The sequence below is a fragment of the Epinephelus lanceolatus genome, chromosome 24, assembly GCF_041903045.1.
Source record: "Epinephelus lanceolatus isolate andai-2023 chromosome 24, ASM4190304v1, whole genome shotgun sequence".
Lineage (NCBI taxonomy): Eukaryota > Metazoa > Chordata > Actinopteri > Perciformes > Serranidae > Epinephelus > Epinephelus lanceolatus.
Window position 1 is genome coordinate 14,554,202 of NC_135757.1, and position 17,454 is coordinate 14,571,655.

Consider the following 17,454-nt stretch of genomic DNA (forward strand, 5'->3'; position numbering starts at 1 on the left):
GATGTCAGTCGGCATACCCCTAGTTTGGAAAAGCAGGCTGGAGTCAGACACAGAAGCTAAACAATATACTGCTGTGGATGGGAGTCAAAAACAAAACATATTTTAGCCACCTAAGGAAAGAGTCCCACCCAAAAATGTGAGATTTCCGTTTAACAGCTTCAATCCTTGATGTATGCTCTCATCAAAGCCACCAAACTCCACTGACAAAAACAGTCACTTTATCTTGCTGAACACAGGAGCTGCTGGTCTACAGCTGCTTTGATTGGTTGGTTTGTTTGTGTTACTGTGTGACTTTGGTGAATCTGAACTAACTCTTAAACCCCAAAGTCACATAACAAAAGAAAGAACATAGCTATTTGAGGCAGTGGTAAACCAGCAGCTCCTGTTCTTAGCAATGTTAAATCACCATTTTTCTCAATGGAGTCTGGCTTTCAAGAGAGCGACATAACAGCTTAATTTTCCCATTGGAAATCACTTTCTGACATTCAGGTGAAGCAGCAAAACTATTCTAAAATTAGCATTCACTTAAATTGCCATTGTTTTTTCAGTGGGACCTTTTTTAGGTGGCTAAAATATATTTTGTTGCTGACCCCTCCACAGCAGTACATTGCTTAGCTTCTGTGTCTGACTCCAGCCTTCTTTTTGAAACTGGGGGCATGATGACTGACATCTACTGTATGCGATGCACTGTCCATGAATCAGTACTCCATACATCCCCACTTCAAAAAAATCTGAACTATCCCTTTAATAGCACTCTCTCAGGCTGTGTGGACCAAATCATCAACTGTAGTAGCCTTAGATGTGATCATGAATTGCACAGTCATAATAAAACAATTTAATGTAGCTCTCTCTGTATATCACTGACTCATAAACTTTTGGGGGAACCTCGGTCTATGCACCTCGCATCAGCACCTGAGAGAGCAGTCAGGATGTTGCTGTTGATCCGGATCCGGATCCGCCCAGCCAGGCGTCACAGCTCCGACAAGATGGCCGAGAGTACAGGACGAAAGTGAGGGAGGAAACAAAAACACTGGCGAGCTATCCTTGCCGCAAATGCCAGACCTGTAGAGCTGCCGAAGACAAGTTAGTGCAAAGATAAAAAGCTGGGTCATCGGTTTGTTCAAGACTCCATTCTGTGGGTGACATTTTCGATATGCAGACCAATCGTGCTCCAAGCCAGCCCGCTGACAGAACGTTTGTCAGGTTGTCTGCGTTAGCTAGCTAGCTAGCGAGCTAACCATGTTAGCTAGCTGACAACACCGTTTGCGAGAGAATACGCGTTGAGAAAGTGACAGTGGGGTAATTTTGTTATAATTAGTTGTTGCTACTTCTTCGTTTCTGACAGCTACAATTTGTTTCAGCAGCATTACTTCCCTGAGTGGGAAATCGGATTTAACGCACTAGTTGACGCTTAGCCAGCGGGTTAGCAAACTAACATTGCGGATTTCTTGCTTGCAGCTTCGGAGTTAGCATTAGCAGACGGCTGTTAGCTTGCTCAGCTGTTTTGGGTGACTTGGGGTTGTTCCGACACAGGGGAGGTACATCAGCGTGTGTGGAAGGACATTTTCTCTCTACATAAAAGTACCTGGGACGGCTCTCAGTAGGCCCGTGTGACCAGGAGCCCTGGAAGCTTGCTAACATCAACGGCACCACAGCCGGGACTGTAAACATAAGTGAAGCCGAGGACAGCTCAGCCCTGCGTTTTTGGACGAGGCGCATATCCAGGCAGCATCACCATGGCTCATTCTCCAGTTCAGGGTAACCTGCCGGGGATGCAGGTAAGACTGATGTCTTTTGGATTTGTTCCGCAATAAGTAGTTCACTACCAGAACACAATGTACACTCTCTGACTCCCTGCTGTGTGTTTGTGCAATGCACACCTATGCAACTCTGTGACTTTGAGCATCTCAAGTACACCTCGTAAACTCTACAACTCCCGAGGTCGGAAGTATGTCAGAGATCGTGCACTGATGTGTATTCGTGCTGCAGTGATTAGGAGAAAATGCATGTTCGGTGTGTAACTTATGTCAATATTGATTGAAAGAAAAAATGAGAAATAAAGGTCCATGATAGCAATTATAATTTATATGGGACGCCAGACATTATAGTGAAAAGCTAATTTACATCTCTGCTATGTCATCATTATTAGTTAATGTCATGTTGTCTGCCAGCCTCTGAATGCCACATCTCTGCAACAGAAAGATTGAACGCAAAATTCCGATATTTCAGCCGTGACTTGAAAGCAATAGAGCTCCCTGAGTCCCCTGTACAAAGAAACTATTATGCACACATGAGCCTTGTTCTTGCCTTTGCTGCTATCTTTAGGATTTTGCCTGTAGGGGATAATTGTGTTCGGCAGATAACTAGAGGAGATAACTGTTCCTAAAGTAAACTGCCTCATGCACCAGATTATATTCCCTGTGCAGGCTTGTTAGCAGATTTCTCTGCTTTGGAAGTAAGGACATGCAGACTCAGAACCTGGGGGAGGATGCATCAGAAGCAGACAAACTGCTGGGATTTTGGCACCTATAAAACCCTCAGCCCATCTAAAACATAATAACTCATGCTAAGTTGTAAAGAAGTTTTTGCTGCCAGTCAGGTGAAGATTGTTTGTAGCGATTATTCTTACATTAAATCACAGGACACAGAAGCACAGCATTTTGAGTTGAATTCTAAATTTCAATGACTGCTGTGAGACCAGTTAAATGTGCGTTGTAAATCTGGCAGGAAAAGTCAGTATCTTTAATGTGACTTGAAGCTCTAGTGCCAGTTTGAATCCTTGTCCCCAAACAAAGCATCTTATTGTTTTAGTAAGATATGACTCATCAATTTATCACTTCTGTACCACATTTTACATTACACTGCTCAGTTTCCGAAATAAATCTCTTTCATGGATTTCAAGGAGCTTCGCTGCTGAGATGAGGATCCCCTCTTGCATGAGGCAGCTGTTAAATTTTTAGCTGTCTCAAAACGGGCATATTGACCCTTTCTCTGCTCAAAAGAGGTCATAAAAGGAAGTTGTTTTTGTCGGTGCCTGCTCTTGTGTTTCCCACATAACAGCCTCTGGAGAGTTAAGTCATTTTTGTTCACTTCCTGCGGCGTTCAAGTAGTTTTTTCTTGAGTCAACACTCACATACACATGCTACAGTGTGCTGCTATAGAAAAGTTGGAAATGTGGTTTGTAATTGGTTCACTGAACACATGTTCAGCATTTTCCCTACCTCATAAACACTTCAAAGGTCCACCTAAGCTTTTTTTTGTCTGACCGTTTTAACACAGTTTGGAATCATGCATCAGTGCTTGATTTGTGTTTCCTGTCCTTACGGCCTCAAGAGGAGTTATCATTGCGTCTCAGAGTGCCAAGAGTCATTTGGGCTGTAAACAGAGTATGATGTTAGAGATTGTTCATCATTGCATCTCAGCACAAACTGGCTCCTTTACAAATACAGCACTTTATCTGTCCAAAATCCAGTCATATGTAAAATCTTTAACGGCATGAGATTCAGCATGAGATTCTGCATGAGGTTTCATGCTGACGTCACCAAATCAATATAAATGCATTTAATTTAAACTGTTCATGATAGACTTGTATATCTTTATTTAAGTCATATCAAATTTAGTTAAATTAACTCCTCTCCATGTGTCTCTCATGTTTGTTTGTTATGGATTAGAAAAGTAAACCATCTACACTAGGGCTGGTATGCATAAATTCACTCAGAGTCAGGAGCGCACCATCAGGCAATGCATATCAGACAAATGTTTAGGTGATCATATTGGCATATTTTGCAATGACAACTATAAACCCCCTTAAGCCTCCCACAAAGGCACGATACAGAGCACTGCTACTGCTCCAAAATCCTGGATACTGTTAGAGAGGACAGTCTTCTAGCTACCTGTAACTGTCATACCGTCAGAACAACCGTCAGAACCTCGAACGAATCTTTTGCCTGGGCCCACGCAGAGTCTAGGATTGCCACTGCTCGGAGTAAAATTTTGGCCTTAAATGTGTCAGAATTCTATGAATGACATTTTTTTTGTCATTTTTCAAGCAAAAATGCCAAAAAACATTGCTGTTTCAGCAGCTCAAACCATAAGATTCCCTGCGTGTGTCTGCTTTTATCAATTTTTATTTTGAATTTATATAATATAATATATATATAATATAATTGAATGTCTTGGGCTTCTGTACTGTTGGTTGGACAAAACAAGACATTTGAAGACATGTCGGTAGACTGATTTTCTGACATTTTATGGGATTAATAAGAAAGTAACTAGCCAATCATGAACCACATAGGTACAGCAGGATATTGAAAAAATGCTATTTTAGGAGCATATTTTGTGTTATTTAAATTCCTTTTAATGTGCCTGTTATCCAATTGTTACACTCTTTCCCTTTCATTCTCCTGTGTTTTTCTCTCTGTGTACACAAACACAAGGTGCTGTAATGAGTGAATTAATGTATCCTGTAAGAATGGCACCCTGCTGGTGTTTCCTATTTACTCCCCAACATTCAGTTCTTTTCAAACATTCCTTTTTCTTTCCTTTTCTTTTGTTTGTTTTAAATCCACCTTCCCTTTCCTCCCCTGCTTTGTTCCCCCTCCCATCACCGCCAGAACGCCAAAGCTGACCCAGAGGAGCTGTTCACCAAGCTGGAGCGCATTGGCAAGGGCTCGTTTGGCGAGGTGTTCAAAGGCATCGACAATCGCACACAGAAGGTGGTGGCTATCAAGATCATTGACCTGGAGGAAGCAGAAGACGAGATCGAAGACATTCAGCAGGAGATCACAGTGTTGAGCCAGTGCGACAGCCCCTTTGTCACCAAGTACTACGGCTCATACCTGAAGGTGATGCTTGTTACATATATGATGTCACAGGTCAAGGTAATAGTCATAGTGATATGAATTACAATGTTTTTTTCATTGGTTTTCCCCTCAAAGTGAGCAAATGGGATGAGACATAAAAAGGATTTCTCTTCCTCTATCCACTTTTTCCCTAAAATAATCCTAAATTAAAAAGGGATTAGCCTCAGACAAATTCAGACACCCACCAAGCCCTTATTAGTGTCATCACGACTTGTTTTGGAATGCACCTGGCTCTTGACGCTTTGCAATAAGCCGGCAACCATCTTCATAAACAAGCTATGAATATGTCTCCACAAATGCAACCCAGTGCTTAATGACCCCCTTTTGCTCATCACTGGGAGCTCATTCTTCTGTCTCTCTGTCTCCACTGTTTCAGGACACAAAGTTATGGATCATTATGGAGTATTTAGGTGGAGGCTCAGCATTAGATTTGGTAAGTGATTCCTGCTTTGGGTTTTTGTTGCACTGGGGAATGTGATTGCTGGAGAGATACACGTTGATGTATCCAACACTTTTGACAGCCTCTCTTATTTCCTTAATATTACGAAGTGCTACTCTCTGCAAAGTAAACATACAGTATGACTGGAGTGGGCTTTAGTAACAACAACGCCCCAGTATCAGGGGTAACTGCTGCAGGGTCGATGAGTTAGCTGGGGCGATGCACATATGCAGGCATGCACAGCTAGACTGGCTTACCACAATTCATTCTCTGCTCAGGACGCCATTACTCCACTCCATCTTTACATATGTATACACACCAAGTGGAAACCTCTGGGGCTGATAAATGAAGCCAATAGTAAGTGCCAAAAAAAAACTGCAGTTCTTTGAAAGGCCACTTGAAGTTCGCTTCAGAGGCCAGTCAGTCTCCGTAGACCTCCATGTTACAATGTCCAACTTTACAGCAGAAATAACCATGCTGCCTGGTAAAAAAAAAAAAATAGTTTTGGTCTTTATAGCTAATTTCCCTATTTCATAACAACTGTATTGGGGATTGTGATGTGGCTGCCATGTTGGAAATGGTCGACAGAAGCATCAGGCACCAGCCCAACCAGCTTTTCCCATTACACAGCTAAACAATGTGCTAAAATATGTTTCTGAAAACATGTGAGGTGACAAATAGGCAATAACAGAATATTAAGTCATATTTGATCAGCGCTGCCTAGTTTAACAGTTTGAGTTCACAAGCAGTGATTGGCGTGATTCACAGCTGCGTTAGAGACTCATCGACTCTAATTGGTTGTATTTGTTCACATGCAATAAGGTCATTAGAAGCACTACAAGGCAATAGAGTAGCCAGAGGAGTATCATTTTTTTCATAGACCTGTCTCATTAAGTGCTGTGTAAATATAGTGACACTTTAAACAAACATGACAGTTACAAACTGCAGCTCTAAATACCTCCTTTGCTGTGTCATGTGGCACATCTGCTCGTTTTCCCTGAAGCTTAATAACCCCAATATTACATTTCATAAAAATTATCATTTCCTCTGACGTTAGTGGAGGCATGAAACGTGGCGCCTCCATTATAAAAATTGTGAAAAACGCCGAATATGCTTTTCCTGTCATATCTCCTCCTTATGTGCTCACACAGGTTTCTTTTTTCTCCAGAGATACAGTTGCTACACATACTCAATAGAAAGACAGGAAGGAAGAGAACATGAAAGAGAAAAGAGGAATAGGTAGAGAGGGGAAGTAATTAAAAAACAAACAAATGTATGCCACAGAGGAATAAGATATATCGCCGTTATACTTGTTAGATGCATTCATTGTTGGTTTGGCTTTTTTCATGGGATTTAACGTGAATAAGGAAAGTTATATCACCAGACGTATTCTTTAGTGTAGTTTAGGTAAGCTGCTCCTTTCAATCTGAATCAGAGTCGTGTGTTTAGCTTTAGATGCTCTACTGTCAGCCCTGTAGAATGAATAATCGTCCCCAGAGGCTCAGCTGACACCCACAGTTTATGGTCTTTGTTTGTTTTTCTTCTAAAGATGGAGCCTGGAGCTCTGGATGAGACCCAGATCGCCACGATTCTTAGAGAAATCCTCAAGGGTCTGGAGTATCTGCACTCTGAGAAGAAGATCCACAGGGACATCAAAGGTAGCAGGCTGACTGAGAGTGCTGCTATTAGAGGACGCAGGTTTCAGCTCACTAAATGGCATCATTGAGCACACACAAATATCACATAGCATGTTAATGGTATTGACGTCCACTTATGGTTTCATTCATTATATAGTTTGAATTTCATCAGGGAATTGAGATGATGAACCTCTGCGGCAGTTCACTAAGAGGCTTTTGACAGTTGTTGCCTCTTTATTAAATAAATTGGCGATGCTTATAAATGGCGTCGGCAGAAGTGTCTGAAGATGTGTGTTCTCTGAGCTGCATCACATCAAACCATCCATCTGTGCTCCCCTCCACAGCTGCCAACGTGCTTCTGTCCGAGCAAGGAGAGGTGAAGCTGGCAGATTTTGGTGTGGCGGGACAGCTCACCGACACTCAGATCAAACGCAACACCTTTGTAGGCACGCCCTTCTGGATGGCCCCTGAGGTCATCAAACAGTCGGCTTATGACTCCAAGGTAAGGTCAAAGACGATGAGTCATACACTCTTTTCACTACATTGATTTTTTTATTCCTCCACAAACAGTACTGACAAATGAGTACTAACTACATCCTGCTCAACCTGTGAACAGCTTGAGAGCAGAACATTGGAGTTGCTGACACTAAAGTGACAGAAAGCAGTCAACTCTGTATTATTGCTGTTTTTACGCCCATCATCATCTATGCATTAAAATACTTTCTCAGTATGTAAAAACAAATGCTGCTGCTATTTGTGACTGCTTTGCAGCTGGAAGGCATGTTGTGTTACTATGACAGCAGGCAGCTATGCGCTGTCGTTGCCAGTATAGGGTTTACACCTGGTATTAATATAGGTGATCAGATTAGGGTTGGGCGATATGTTAAAAATTTCCAACCGGCCACCGTCAGCCCATCAACCGGCGGTTGCCGATATATTCGGCAGTTGTGTGTGTGGCGAAGAAAAAAAAAAGCTTTCAAATGTCCGCCACGGACATTTACACAATGTCACGGATAAACATGGGTAAATGCATGAAAAAAAAATCATCACATATCACCTCTGACAATGGTTTATTCATTTAAAAACACATTGTGCTCGTTTACCACACTATTTCGTGTAGTTTGATCTGCTGGAGGGTCGCGTAGGGGAGCGTAGCGCGACAAAAATAGAAGAGCATCCTAAAATAGAGAGTTGTCGCGCGGCAGACTGGGGTTGTCACTCCGCTCCCGTTGCCGGTGGAGCCGCTGATTAACAGGGGGGCGAGCTGCTACAGGACTCGCGCTGCAGACGTGTCGCGCCGCTGACGTGCCCGGTGGGCTCCGGTAACTTTCAGCTCCGCCATCACTGACGTGTTTTGTGAAAGACTCGTCGGAAATCAGTGTGAAGCTACCAGTTCCAATACGCACACACTTTGAATTGTGCTCTACATAGTAATTATGGACTATATGTACCGAGTTGAATTCTGTGGAGACAGACCATTAATTTAGCAAAATAAAATGACAAAAATCGCCCAAAAAATCGCCAAAAATGAAACCAACTGTGATGGACTCAGCTGATCTGCGATTGGCGATATATTCGTCCAATCGCCCAAGCCTAGATCAAATCAGCTTTAAGTGCAGGTGTAAATGCACCCAGTGCATCCTCAATGCATCTTGAGATCCAATCACTCAGACCACAATAAGAAAGTGACTCAGACCACATTTGGAGGTGGTCTGGTCCGCATATGGCCACTTTCGTTCAGCAGTGTGTATGCTGATGTGTCCAGGGCCACACTGAAGGACTGCCTACTCAGCTGACATCCTTGCATATCAACTCCCTGCTGGTACAGGCAGCGCTAACGGCTGTTGCCAGAGCCGCCACCCCCCCCCAGCAAATCGTAGAGTTTGGTACCTACCAAATGACATTGGTACTACAGAGTACCGATTCATGTTAAATCTATCGGTGCCAAATGTCAGTACGTGAGAGTGCATCTGAGAGAGACTGACGGGTGTAGACAAGAGGCAGAAGTGCTGCAAAGCTCCTCAAAGCCTGGAAGCCAGCCACAGAGCTCCAAGGCTGGCAACAAAGCTCCGCTGAGCCCCAGGATTCAATTTCAGACACGAGGTGGAAGTGCCCCAAGCCAGGAAGCTGGCCACGGAGCTCTGCAGCCACTCCATTGCCCACTCGGTCAGCTTACCAGTGGGTCAAAACTATTACTGCCGTGCTGACCTGCACCGACGGTTTTGGCGTCTTGTCTGTTTTCTGTTTTTCTATATTATTTTAGTAAAGGCTTAGTGTCGCTGCTAAACGAGCAGACACATACACACACAAACGCACTCGCCCACTCACACCCACACAAGCAGACAGATAGATTAGCTCTATGTGTGATTAGAAAATAACAGAGGAATAGAATAGTGTTTTAGTTTACTACGACACCCCAGCAGCTTTTATTACAGAGAAAGTGAAGTACTGAGAAAGGTACCGTTGGGTACAGGTACCAGGTGGTACCCATCCCTAGGGAACAGCGACTTCAACTCAAAACCAACACCACAACGGGTCAACTCTGCTGTTAAACTCTTTAATAACCATTGAGTAATGTTAGCTGTGTAATGCCAGCAGTTAGCCCTGTCACTGTGTGTATGCAGGTCGACTCACTAGGAGTAGTCTCTTAGTGGTGCACATAGCATGACAAATCTGCCATTATCGAAAAACAACACATTTGGTCTTTGCAAACAGAAATGATGTACATGTAGTTTGCATGTAAAGCAGGAAGGTGAGAGCCGATCACAAGTGAGACACGTGGAGATGCATTCAAATGCCAAGTGTGAACAGACAGACTCAAGCTGTCCGCTTGTGATCAGATCACCCAAGGCGCACATAAATACCAGCTGTTAACAGGCTTTTAGTTGCTGCGTAACTACGTAATATTTTTAATACAGTGGTTTAAGTTTTTTGGCTTATTTCTCCCACTTGGATGTTTCAGCACGTTAAAAAATTCACGGTTTAAAACATCAAACTTACAGCTTATAAAGAGTTGACATAAATCTTGCAGCACCTGTGGCTCATCATTATTGGTCCCATGTGGAGTTTTAGACCTTCAGGAGTGCCATGAGCCATCCACAGGGCATTCGCTTTGGGAACCACTGATGTACTGTATGAGATGCAGTCATTCCTGGCAGCCCATGACTGACTTTTAGTCGAATTTTTTGCTGTTTTCCTACATGTACTCAGTTATTTTGAGAACAGTTTTGGCTGCTGTACCCTCCTCTGTTGAGAGGTCAATGATTTCTACAGAGGTTTAGCTCAGAACACTAGAATTAAAAAGCAATATAGAGCATATAATAAGCACCATAAGGCTGAAGTCATACAATGACAGGAAAAAAATTAAAGAAGAAGTGGATTACTGTAGAGATTCTATTAGTAGCTCTGATTGTTGGTTAGCTTGTATAGATATTATTCATGCAAAGATACTACCATGTCTCTCTCTGTGTTTCAGGCTGATATCTGGTCTCTGGGCATCACAGCCATCGAGCTGGCAAAAGGTGAGCCACCCCATTCAGACCTCCACCCTATGAAGGTTTTATTCCTCATCCCAAAGAACAACCCGCCCACACTGGAGGGCAACTACAGCAAACCGCTCAAGGAGTTTGTCGAGGCCTGTCTCAACAAAGAGCCCAGTTTTGTAAGTTGCATTTCATATTGAAAGATTTTTTTTTGTGTGTCTGCACAGAGGATGTTTCTTCTGACCGCATCATGTGTTCATCTCTACGTTTCCACAGAGGCCGACTGCCAAAGAGCTGTTGAAGCATAAGCTGATCGTCCGCCATGCGAAAAAAACCTCCTACTTGACTGAGCTGGTGGACAAGTACAAGAGGTGGAAGGCAGAACAGTCAAGAACCACAGAGTCAAGTTCTGATGAGTCTGACTCGTAAGTCTGACACCATCCTCCGTACTTGTGATGTTTGCCTTTTTGTTTCTACTGCATGCAGCTGTTTTACTCCGATTTGAAAAAGTGCTAAAGTCAATTTGACACAAACACATCCTGCTGCAGGAGAGAAACATCCTCAGTGCTGCTTTCCTCCCACATTTGTTATGATAGGCTTTAAGCACTTAACATGAATGACTTCATCACCCATCCTGATAAATGCTCAAAGCCGCTTTAATACCTGTCCAATCAGAGAGCAGGATGGCCAGGCATCGGGCGGGAACGACTTTGGCAGTGACGACTGGATCTTCACCATCCGAGAGAAGGACCCCAAGAAGCTGCAGAATGGGGAGGGACAGTCGGGGGCAACAGACCAGGTGAGGCCTTCATCTCACTGTGACAGAACAACATTGATATTGGGCATTATTTCACAAGAACTAATCCATGGTAAAATGGTGGGATGTTATTTGGGCAAATATGCAGCTAATTTTAAATAATTCCCCCTAAGGTGAAGCTGCACTAATTTAATTTCCTTCCACTCTCCCTGTTCTCATGTCTGTCTCACTCTGTCCACAGACAAAAGACATTCCAAAGAGGCCTTATTCACAGAGCCTGGCCACTGTCATCTCTCCTGCATTAGCTGAGGTAAGGAGCTTTATCTGATAGAGGTGGGGGAAATAATCGATTCTTAGACGCACCGCGATGAGGACATGGACAATCTGGCATCAATTCACAAATGTCAGAAATCGATTATCTAAATTTTTTTGTTAATACCAAGATGTTGACGGAACGAAGGAGGCGTAACTCAGCCGTGAGAGCAGCAGACAAGCACAGTCTACAGAGCAGAAACACTACAATCAACTTGCAGTTTATCTTCACAAAAGGCAGCGGTTGCTTGTTTTAATTTAATATCTAACTGATTACATTTGCGAGGCAAACGTGAAGTATATTGTATATACTCTCTACGCCATCACCCAGAGACGAACATTAAGTGTAGCAGCGATCAGCATGTAAACAAATGAGACCGGATGATCAACACACACACTGCAACATTAAAAAAATTAAACGAACTCTGTGGTGAAGAAAATAACTCTCTGCTTAGTCTGTTGCACTTCAAAAACCATGTGCGTGGCCCACTCAGCATCCTAGCTTTTCCTGGAGCTAATGTGCAGCAGAGAAGCTGCTCTCCACTGCTCGAGAAGTTAAAACAACACAGTGTTGCACTCCACCTCCCCCTCATACAGGCAGGAGATTGTAAGCTGCTTTAACATTAATTAATTCATTAATTAATGCAGTTAACGTTTACAAATAAAAAGGCTTCGGAACATTTACTACTCAACAGTACATGAATTGCATACTATTTCCAGTGAATTTTACAGGATGTAAACACTGACATAAACATCCCACAGTGGGTTAGTATGAGCATCCACAGATAGATACAGTCCGACTGGCACTTCCTGGTTTAAAAGTAACTGTATGGAAGCTTTCTGGTTATAAGGTTGAAGGGGAAGATGGACCTGTACTAGAGCCACACTGAATGTAAGTGAATTAATTTGTTAAAGTATGGATCACCACAAATGCAGTACACAACTTTTTAAAAGTAGCAAGTAGAACAGAAATCAAAAATGTTGATGCGTCAAGATGCATCTGAATCGTTATCGAATCGTGAGGTGCTTGGAGATTCCCATCCCTACTATATGATAACCAACAGACCGGCTGGCCACAAATCAATCTCCCTCACACTCACAACTGGAAAATAAAGAATTTTATTGCATATTGTGATTAAAAAAAACCCCACTCACAATAAGTTGATGTTGGTTTCCATTATCAGGATAATTGTGAATATCGTGTTCAGTGGCACCCAAAGACGCCCTTCATCCCTTGCATTAAAAAGCCTTTTGGGTGATGGGGTTGCAATTAGATAGTGCTTGACCACATCAAAGTGCAGGTGTGACTGCAGCTAAAATGCATTGAGGATGGACTATGATCTGCCAAACCACATCTAGATGTTGTCAGGGATGCACTGTGACCACACTCAACACAAGTGTAAATGCAATTGTGTTTTCAATTCGAATACAGCTACATGGGTGGAAATATTGCGCACGACTGTTATAAACCAGCGCAGCAGCAGCCATTAGCCAGTTCTACTAACTTGTCATGCTAGTAGCACTGCACAATATCCCAAAAAGGAATGTGCTTTGCCCTGAAGGGTTGTTGTTTCTCTGAAATGCTAAACACACTGCCAAACAGAAGCACATGGCTAATTATTATGTAGAATGATGTCATCAGATTGAGGGCTGGGTACCAACAATAAGAGAGACTCTGCAAAAACCAGCTGCATGTACGGCAAATTCAAAAAACGCAAAAGATCTCAATCAGCCATGCCGTGTTTTGTATCAAAAGATATGAAGCCATTTCACATAGTTGAAACACTGGCTTTTTAAGATTGTTTTTCACGCAAAATTGTTTTTAAAAAATGTGTGTCCTTTCTGTGAGGCAAGACAAATATTTGTTTCTTAACAAAACATAAAATTAAATGATTCCAATATGTTTAAGTGTCATTTTAAGAGCTTTAAGCATATTATGATAATTATCAGGATTATATTGTGAATCAGAATTATTGTGGCCAGGATATACGTGACCAAAAATGTTCATTTGTCCCATACCTAGTCATGACTAGGCCTATGTTGAATGTAGTGAAATGTTACTTTTGTACTTTGTGTCTCTCAAACTGACTTTTTGGGTGCTTTCACATAAAACGAACTCTGGTACATTGACCTAGAATTATACCCTGATGGCTCCCTGCTCTGATCAAATTGGAGATCTCATCTTATCTGTATTTTATCAGTCTAACCAAATCTCTGCCTCCTCTCCTTTCCCCTTGCTACCAGCTGAAGGCGAGACAGGAGCAGGTGAATGGAAACCCCATGGTCCTGGATGAGCTGAGGCAGGCCATCCTGCTGGCTGAGGAGGCCTATCCCGGCATCTCCGATTCCCTGGTGGCTCACATGGTCCACAGGCTCCAGAGGTAACATTTGACTCTGATTTTGTGTACAAAGCAGAATCCTCATCATATAATCCAGATTAGGGATGTCAGTTTCGGTCAAGTTTGTGTTCGATAGCCTTACACCAACTAACCGGTAATTAACTGGTTAATTTTGTAAGAAAAAACGCATACAAGAGAGTTTAGTTTGGTGCCTCATTGACTCAGTGAGCTTGAGTGCTGCATTTTGAAAAGCTATCCATTTATATGTTTTTTATGCAGTAGATGACAATAATTTATCATTTTTGTTTTCCTTTTTTTGCAGTTTCTCCACAGGTAGGACGTCCTCCTCCACCCCCTAGTAATTGGCTCTCTGCCCCAGCCCTGCTCTCCCAGGCCCCCCACCCCCCAACACCACAGCCAGGTCAGAGGGTTAAAAGTCAGGGGTCAAGTCATTCAATACCAGCTGACCGCGTTTGACCTCCCATGTGGGGGGGGGGGGCTAATCTAGCCTGTAAAAATTACTGAACTCCAAAGCGGAGCTACTTTCGAGAGGATAAGTACAGGGGGCAGCAGAGCCCATGGAATCGGCTGCGATGGGACAAGACTCAAAGTCAGAGCAACCCCACCAGTAAAACAGCAACAGCCAAGTCAGACTCTGGGCTCTGTATACGCAAGACTTCTCAAGCCTCACACCATGGAGTCTCTACATGGAATTTGCTCGACGAGGAGCCGAAAATCTCCCCCAAAATCCTAGACAAGACTTCAATCCCCCTCTTAATGCAGGCGTCATATCCCCAGAACCTCTGAAAGCATGCTTGATGAACCTGCAGGGATATTATCTTAGTGTGCAAGCTGCGTGTGTGCGTGCTTAAATGCACAACGTGTGTGAGCACCTCTGCGAGCGCGTTTGTGTGTGTGTGTGTGTGTGTGTGTGTGTGTGTGTGTGTGTGTGTGTGTGTGTGTGTGTGTGCACGTGTGCTCTTGCGTATGTAAGACTCCCTGTTAAGGCAAATTGCAGCATTCTTAATGAAACCTCAGGTAAAGTGCTTTAAGTGGACTTTGTCCTCCGAGGCAGTGGGAGGAGGAGGAGGAGGAGGAGGGGGTGGGGGGGCGTCGCCAAGCTGTACATGATTACAAGTTGTCATTGCGGGAAATGAATCACTGTGTACAAAATGGTCATGCGCATTTTGTAGATACTGATAATGTTAAAAAAGTAGATATTTAAAGATTTCAAAAGTTACTCCAACAGAAAGAACAGAAAATGCCTTGCCTTTTTGAGATACACACATCTACGTTCCGGCATTTCATCTGAGATTTAGTTTCTTTTACTTGTCGGTGAATGATATTCAGTTCAGTATTCATCAGTGTTCTCCTTATAAATGACTGAGTTCCAATCTTCCATTTCAATCACCTGCTGAATCACCGAACTAACTATGATACTAAGCTTATTTGTTTAGAGGCAGAAGCTTTTCCTTTGTTTTTGTAGTCAGGGGAGAAGCTGCTGCTTGTACTTATGTTTAGACAATTTAAGTCAGTTTTGAAATTGTTTAGGACAAGAATGGAGGTAGATCTGTGTCGGCAGCGGCTCTTAAATAACAGTATTGAGTGGAGCTGAGGACAATTACAAGGGCAAACCACTAAGGGTGGTTGATTGCTGATATTATGTGAAGTATTATTTTTACTTGGCTTGTAATTTATCCTTAGCGTTACTTTAAAAGTGGAGGCGAGGAAAAACTGGCAAGGACCATCACAGGCAATCCCATCATGACACGTGCTCATGGCCAAACTAAGCTGCAGACCAGGACGAGCCAAGCTGCAGACATCAACGCCATCCTTATTTCCTTACTCCAGACATTTCTGTTCTCACTTCCACACCACGCTAGAAGTGCCATGTCCTCTTTTATGCTCTCACCAGATGTTTGTAGTATGATTTGCACCTTTTTGTTTTTGTTTTTTTAATTTTCAGATCAGTGTTTTGCACTTTGAAAGTGTGTCGAGTATTTAAAGAAACACGTAAGAGGAAAAAAAAAAAAAAAGAAAAAAGTCGCTAATAGCCATGTTTTACTATATATGTTTACTTAAGAGTTCCAGAATTTACTACTGTGCTAATGCAGCAATAATGTTGAGGAGTTGCATCAAGACGCACTTGTCAACACAGGGATTGAAAGAAATAAAGAAATATCTGATATTTTTATAACGGCAAAGAGTTAAGTATGGAAATATGGAATGCTTTATGGATACGGGCACCTGCCTCGGGCAAAAAAAAAATATCTATACCTTACAGAAAAACATATGCTACGGAAATAACTACAAAATGTGTACATTTGGTCTCCTTTATCATAGCTGACAGTTTATAGTACTGTATATAATCTTTGCTTGTGTCATTTGAGAATTCCCAAGTTAAATGTAAGCTCCTTGTAAGCTTTCAAAGTGACATGAGAAATAAAGATCTAATGCTAATGAGCTTTGTTGTGCGTGCGTCATTGTCTGGAAGCATTAAAAACAGTTTAAAAAAAAAAAAAAGACACACATCCCAGTATCCAATGAAATGGGTGCTGGGTCAAATAACAATCTAGCAGAGCAGAAACAAATGGATCCACACAGAAGAAGCTCCCATGATCAGTTTCTGGAAGCACCAATGTGCCAAAATGCAGCTTCACAGAGCCACTGGCATAGCTGAAGACTCTTACTGTGCATGCCAATACCAAAACTACCATATTATTTAGTATGCCAGAAAAATATAAAGCATGTCTCAATATATAATATGTTAACACAGTGTGTCAAGATACCAGGATGTTCTACTACATCCAATTGGATTTTGCAGTAATCAAGCCAGCATGCTTTTGCGCAGAGGGAGGCATGTCATCGAATGAGCCACTAACAAACAGCAGTCAGAAGCCGCAATGATGGATGACAGTGGACTCAAGTGCCTGATAAGTCCAATATAGGAATATTAATTGTTTAAGTTGAAATAATCATAACCCACATCAAAAGGACATAAGTATGAAAAGAACAATGACAGAAATGCCAATGTAATTTTACTGCCACGAATATGTCTGAATCTATGTCCATAGTTATTACTTAAAAGTTAAACTACATACATTGCAAAGTAACAACAGCAGAGCGCTCTGGGTTGACCTCCATCTCTGGCTATCTTGGTTTGGTTTTGTTGTATCTCCAAGGTAACTGATATATATGAGCAAGGGGTCAACATTTAGGGTGCAATGTTACGACAAAGTAGTATGTCCCAATTGTGTGCATGCTGCATGCAACAGTTTGTACTTTGTAAGGGCAGCTGCAGTACCCAATAAAAGTTAGAAGATAAAATGTGTGATTCAAAACACAGCTTGGAAGTGTTTGTAAACTGAGGACACAAATTGATGAAGTGTTAAAAGTGAAATTCTTTCTCATTCTTGCTTGATATGTGACTTCAGATGCTCAACACTCCGGGCTGTCCCCTGTCATATTTTGTGCTTCATAATACACCACACATTTTCAATGGGAGATAGGTCTGGACTATAGGCAGGCCAGTCGAGCACCTGCACTCTTTTACTATGAAGCCACATTGTTGTAACACATGCAGAATGTGGCTTGGCAGGGACATCCCTGAAAAAGACGACATGTGG

The 17,454-nt window shown here is 42.4% G+C and overlaps 1 protein-coding gene across 1 annotated transcript; it reads left to right on the forward strand.

Moving 5' to 3' along the window:
- The first annotated feature begins 956 nt into the window (after nucleotides 1–956).
- stk24b (serine/threonine kinase 24b (STE20 homolog, yeast)) lies at nucleotides 957–16,288 on the forward strand. The gene is made up of 11 exons (XM_033616029.2): nucleotides 957–1,778; nucleotides 4,614–4,844; nucleotides 5,239–5,295; nucleotides 6,851–6,959; nucleotides 7,283–7,440; nucleotides 10,414–10,599; nucleotides 10,697–10,845; nucleotides 11,096–11,219; nucleotides 11,419–11,487; nucleotides 13,734–13,870; nucleotides 14,151–16,288. Exons 1-11 carry the CDS (start codon nucleotides 1,737–1,739, stop codon nucleotides 14,185–14,187), a joined length of 1,299 nt encoding a protein of 432 aa, XP_033471920.1. The 5' UTR covers nucleotides 957–1,736; the 3' UTR covers nucleotides 14,188–16,288.
- The last annotated feature ends 1,166 nt before the right edge of the window (nucleotides 16,289–17,454 follow it).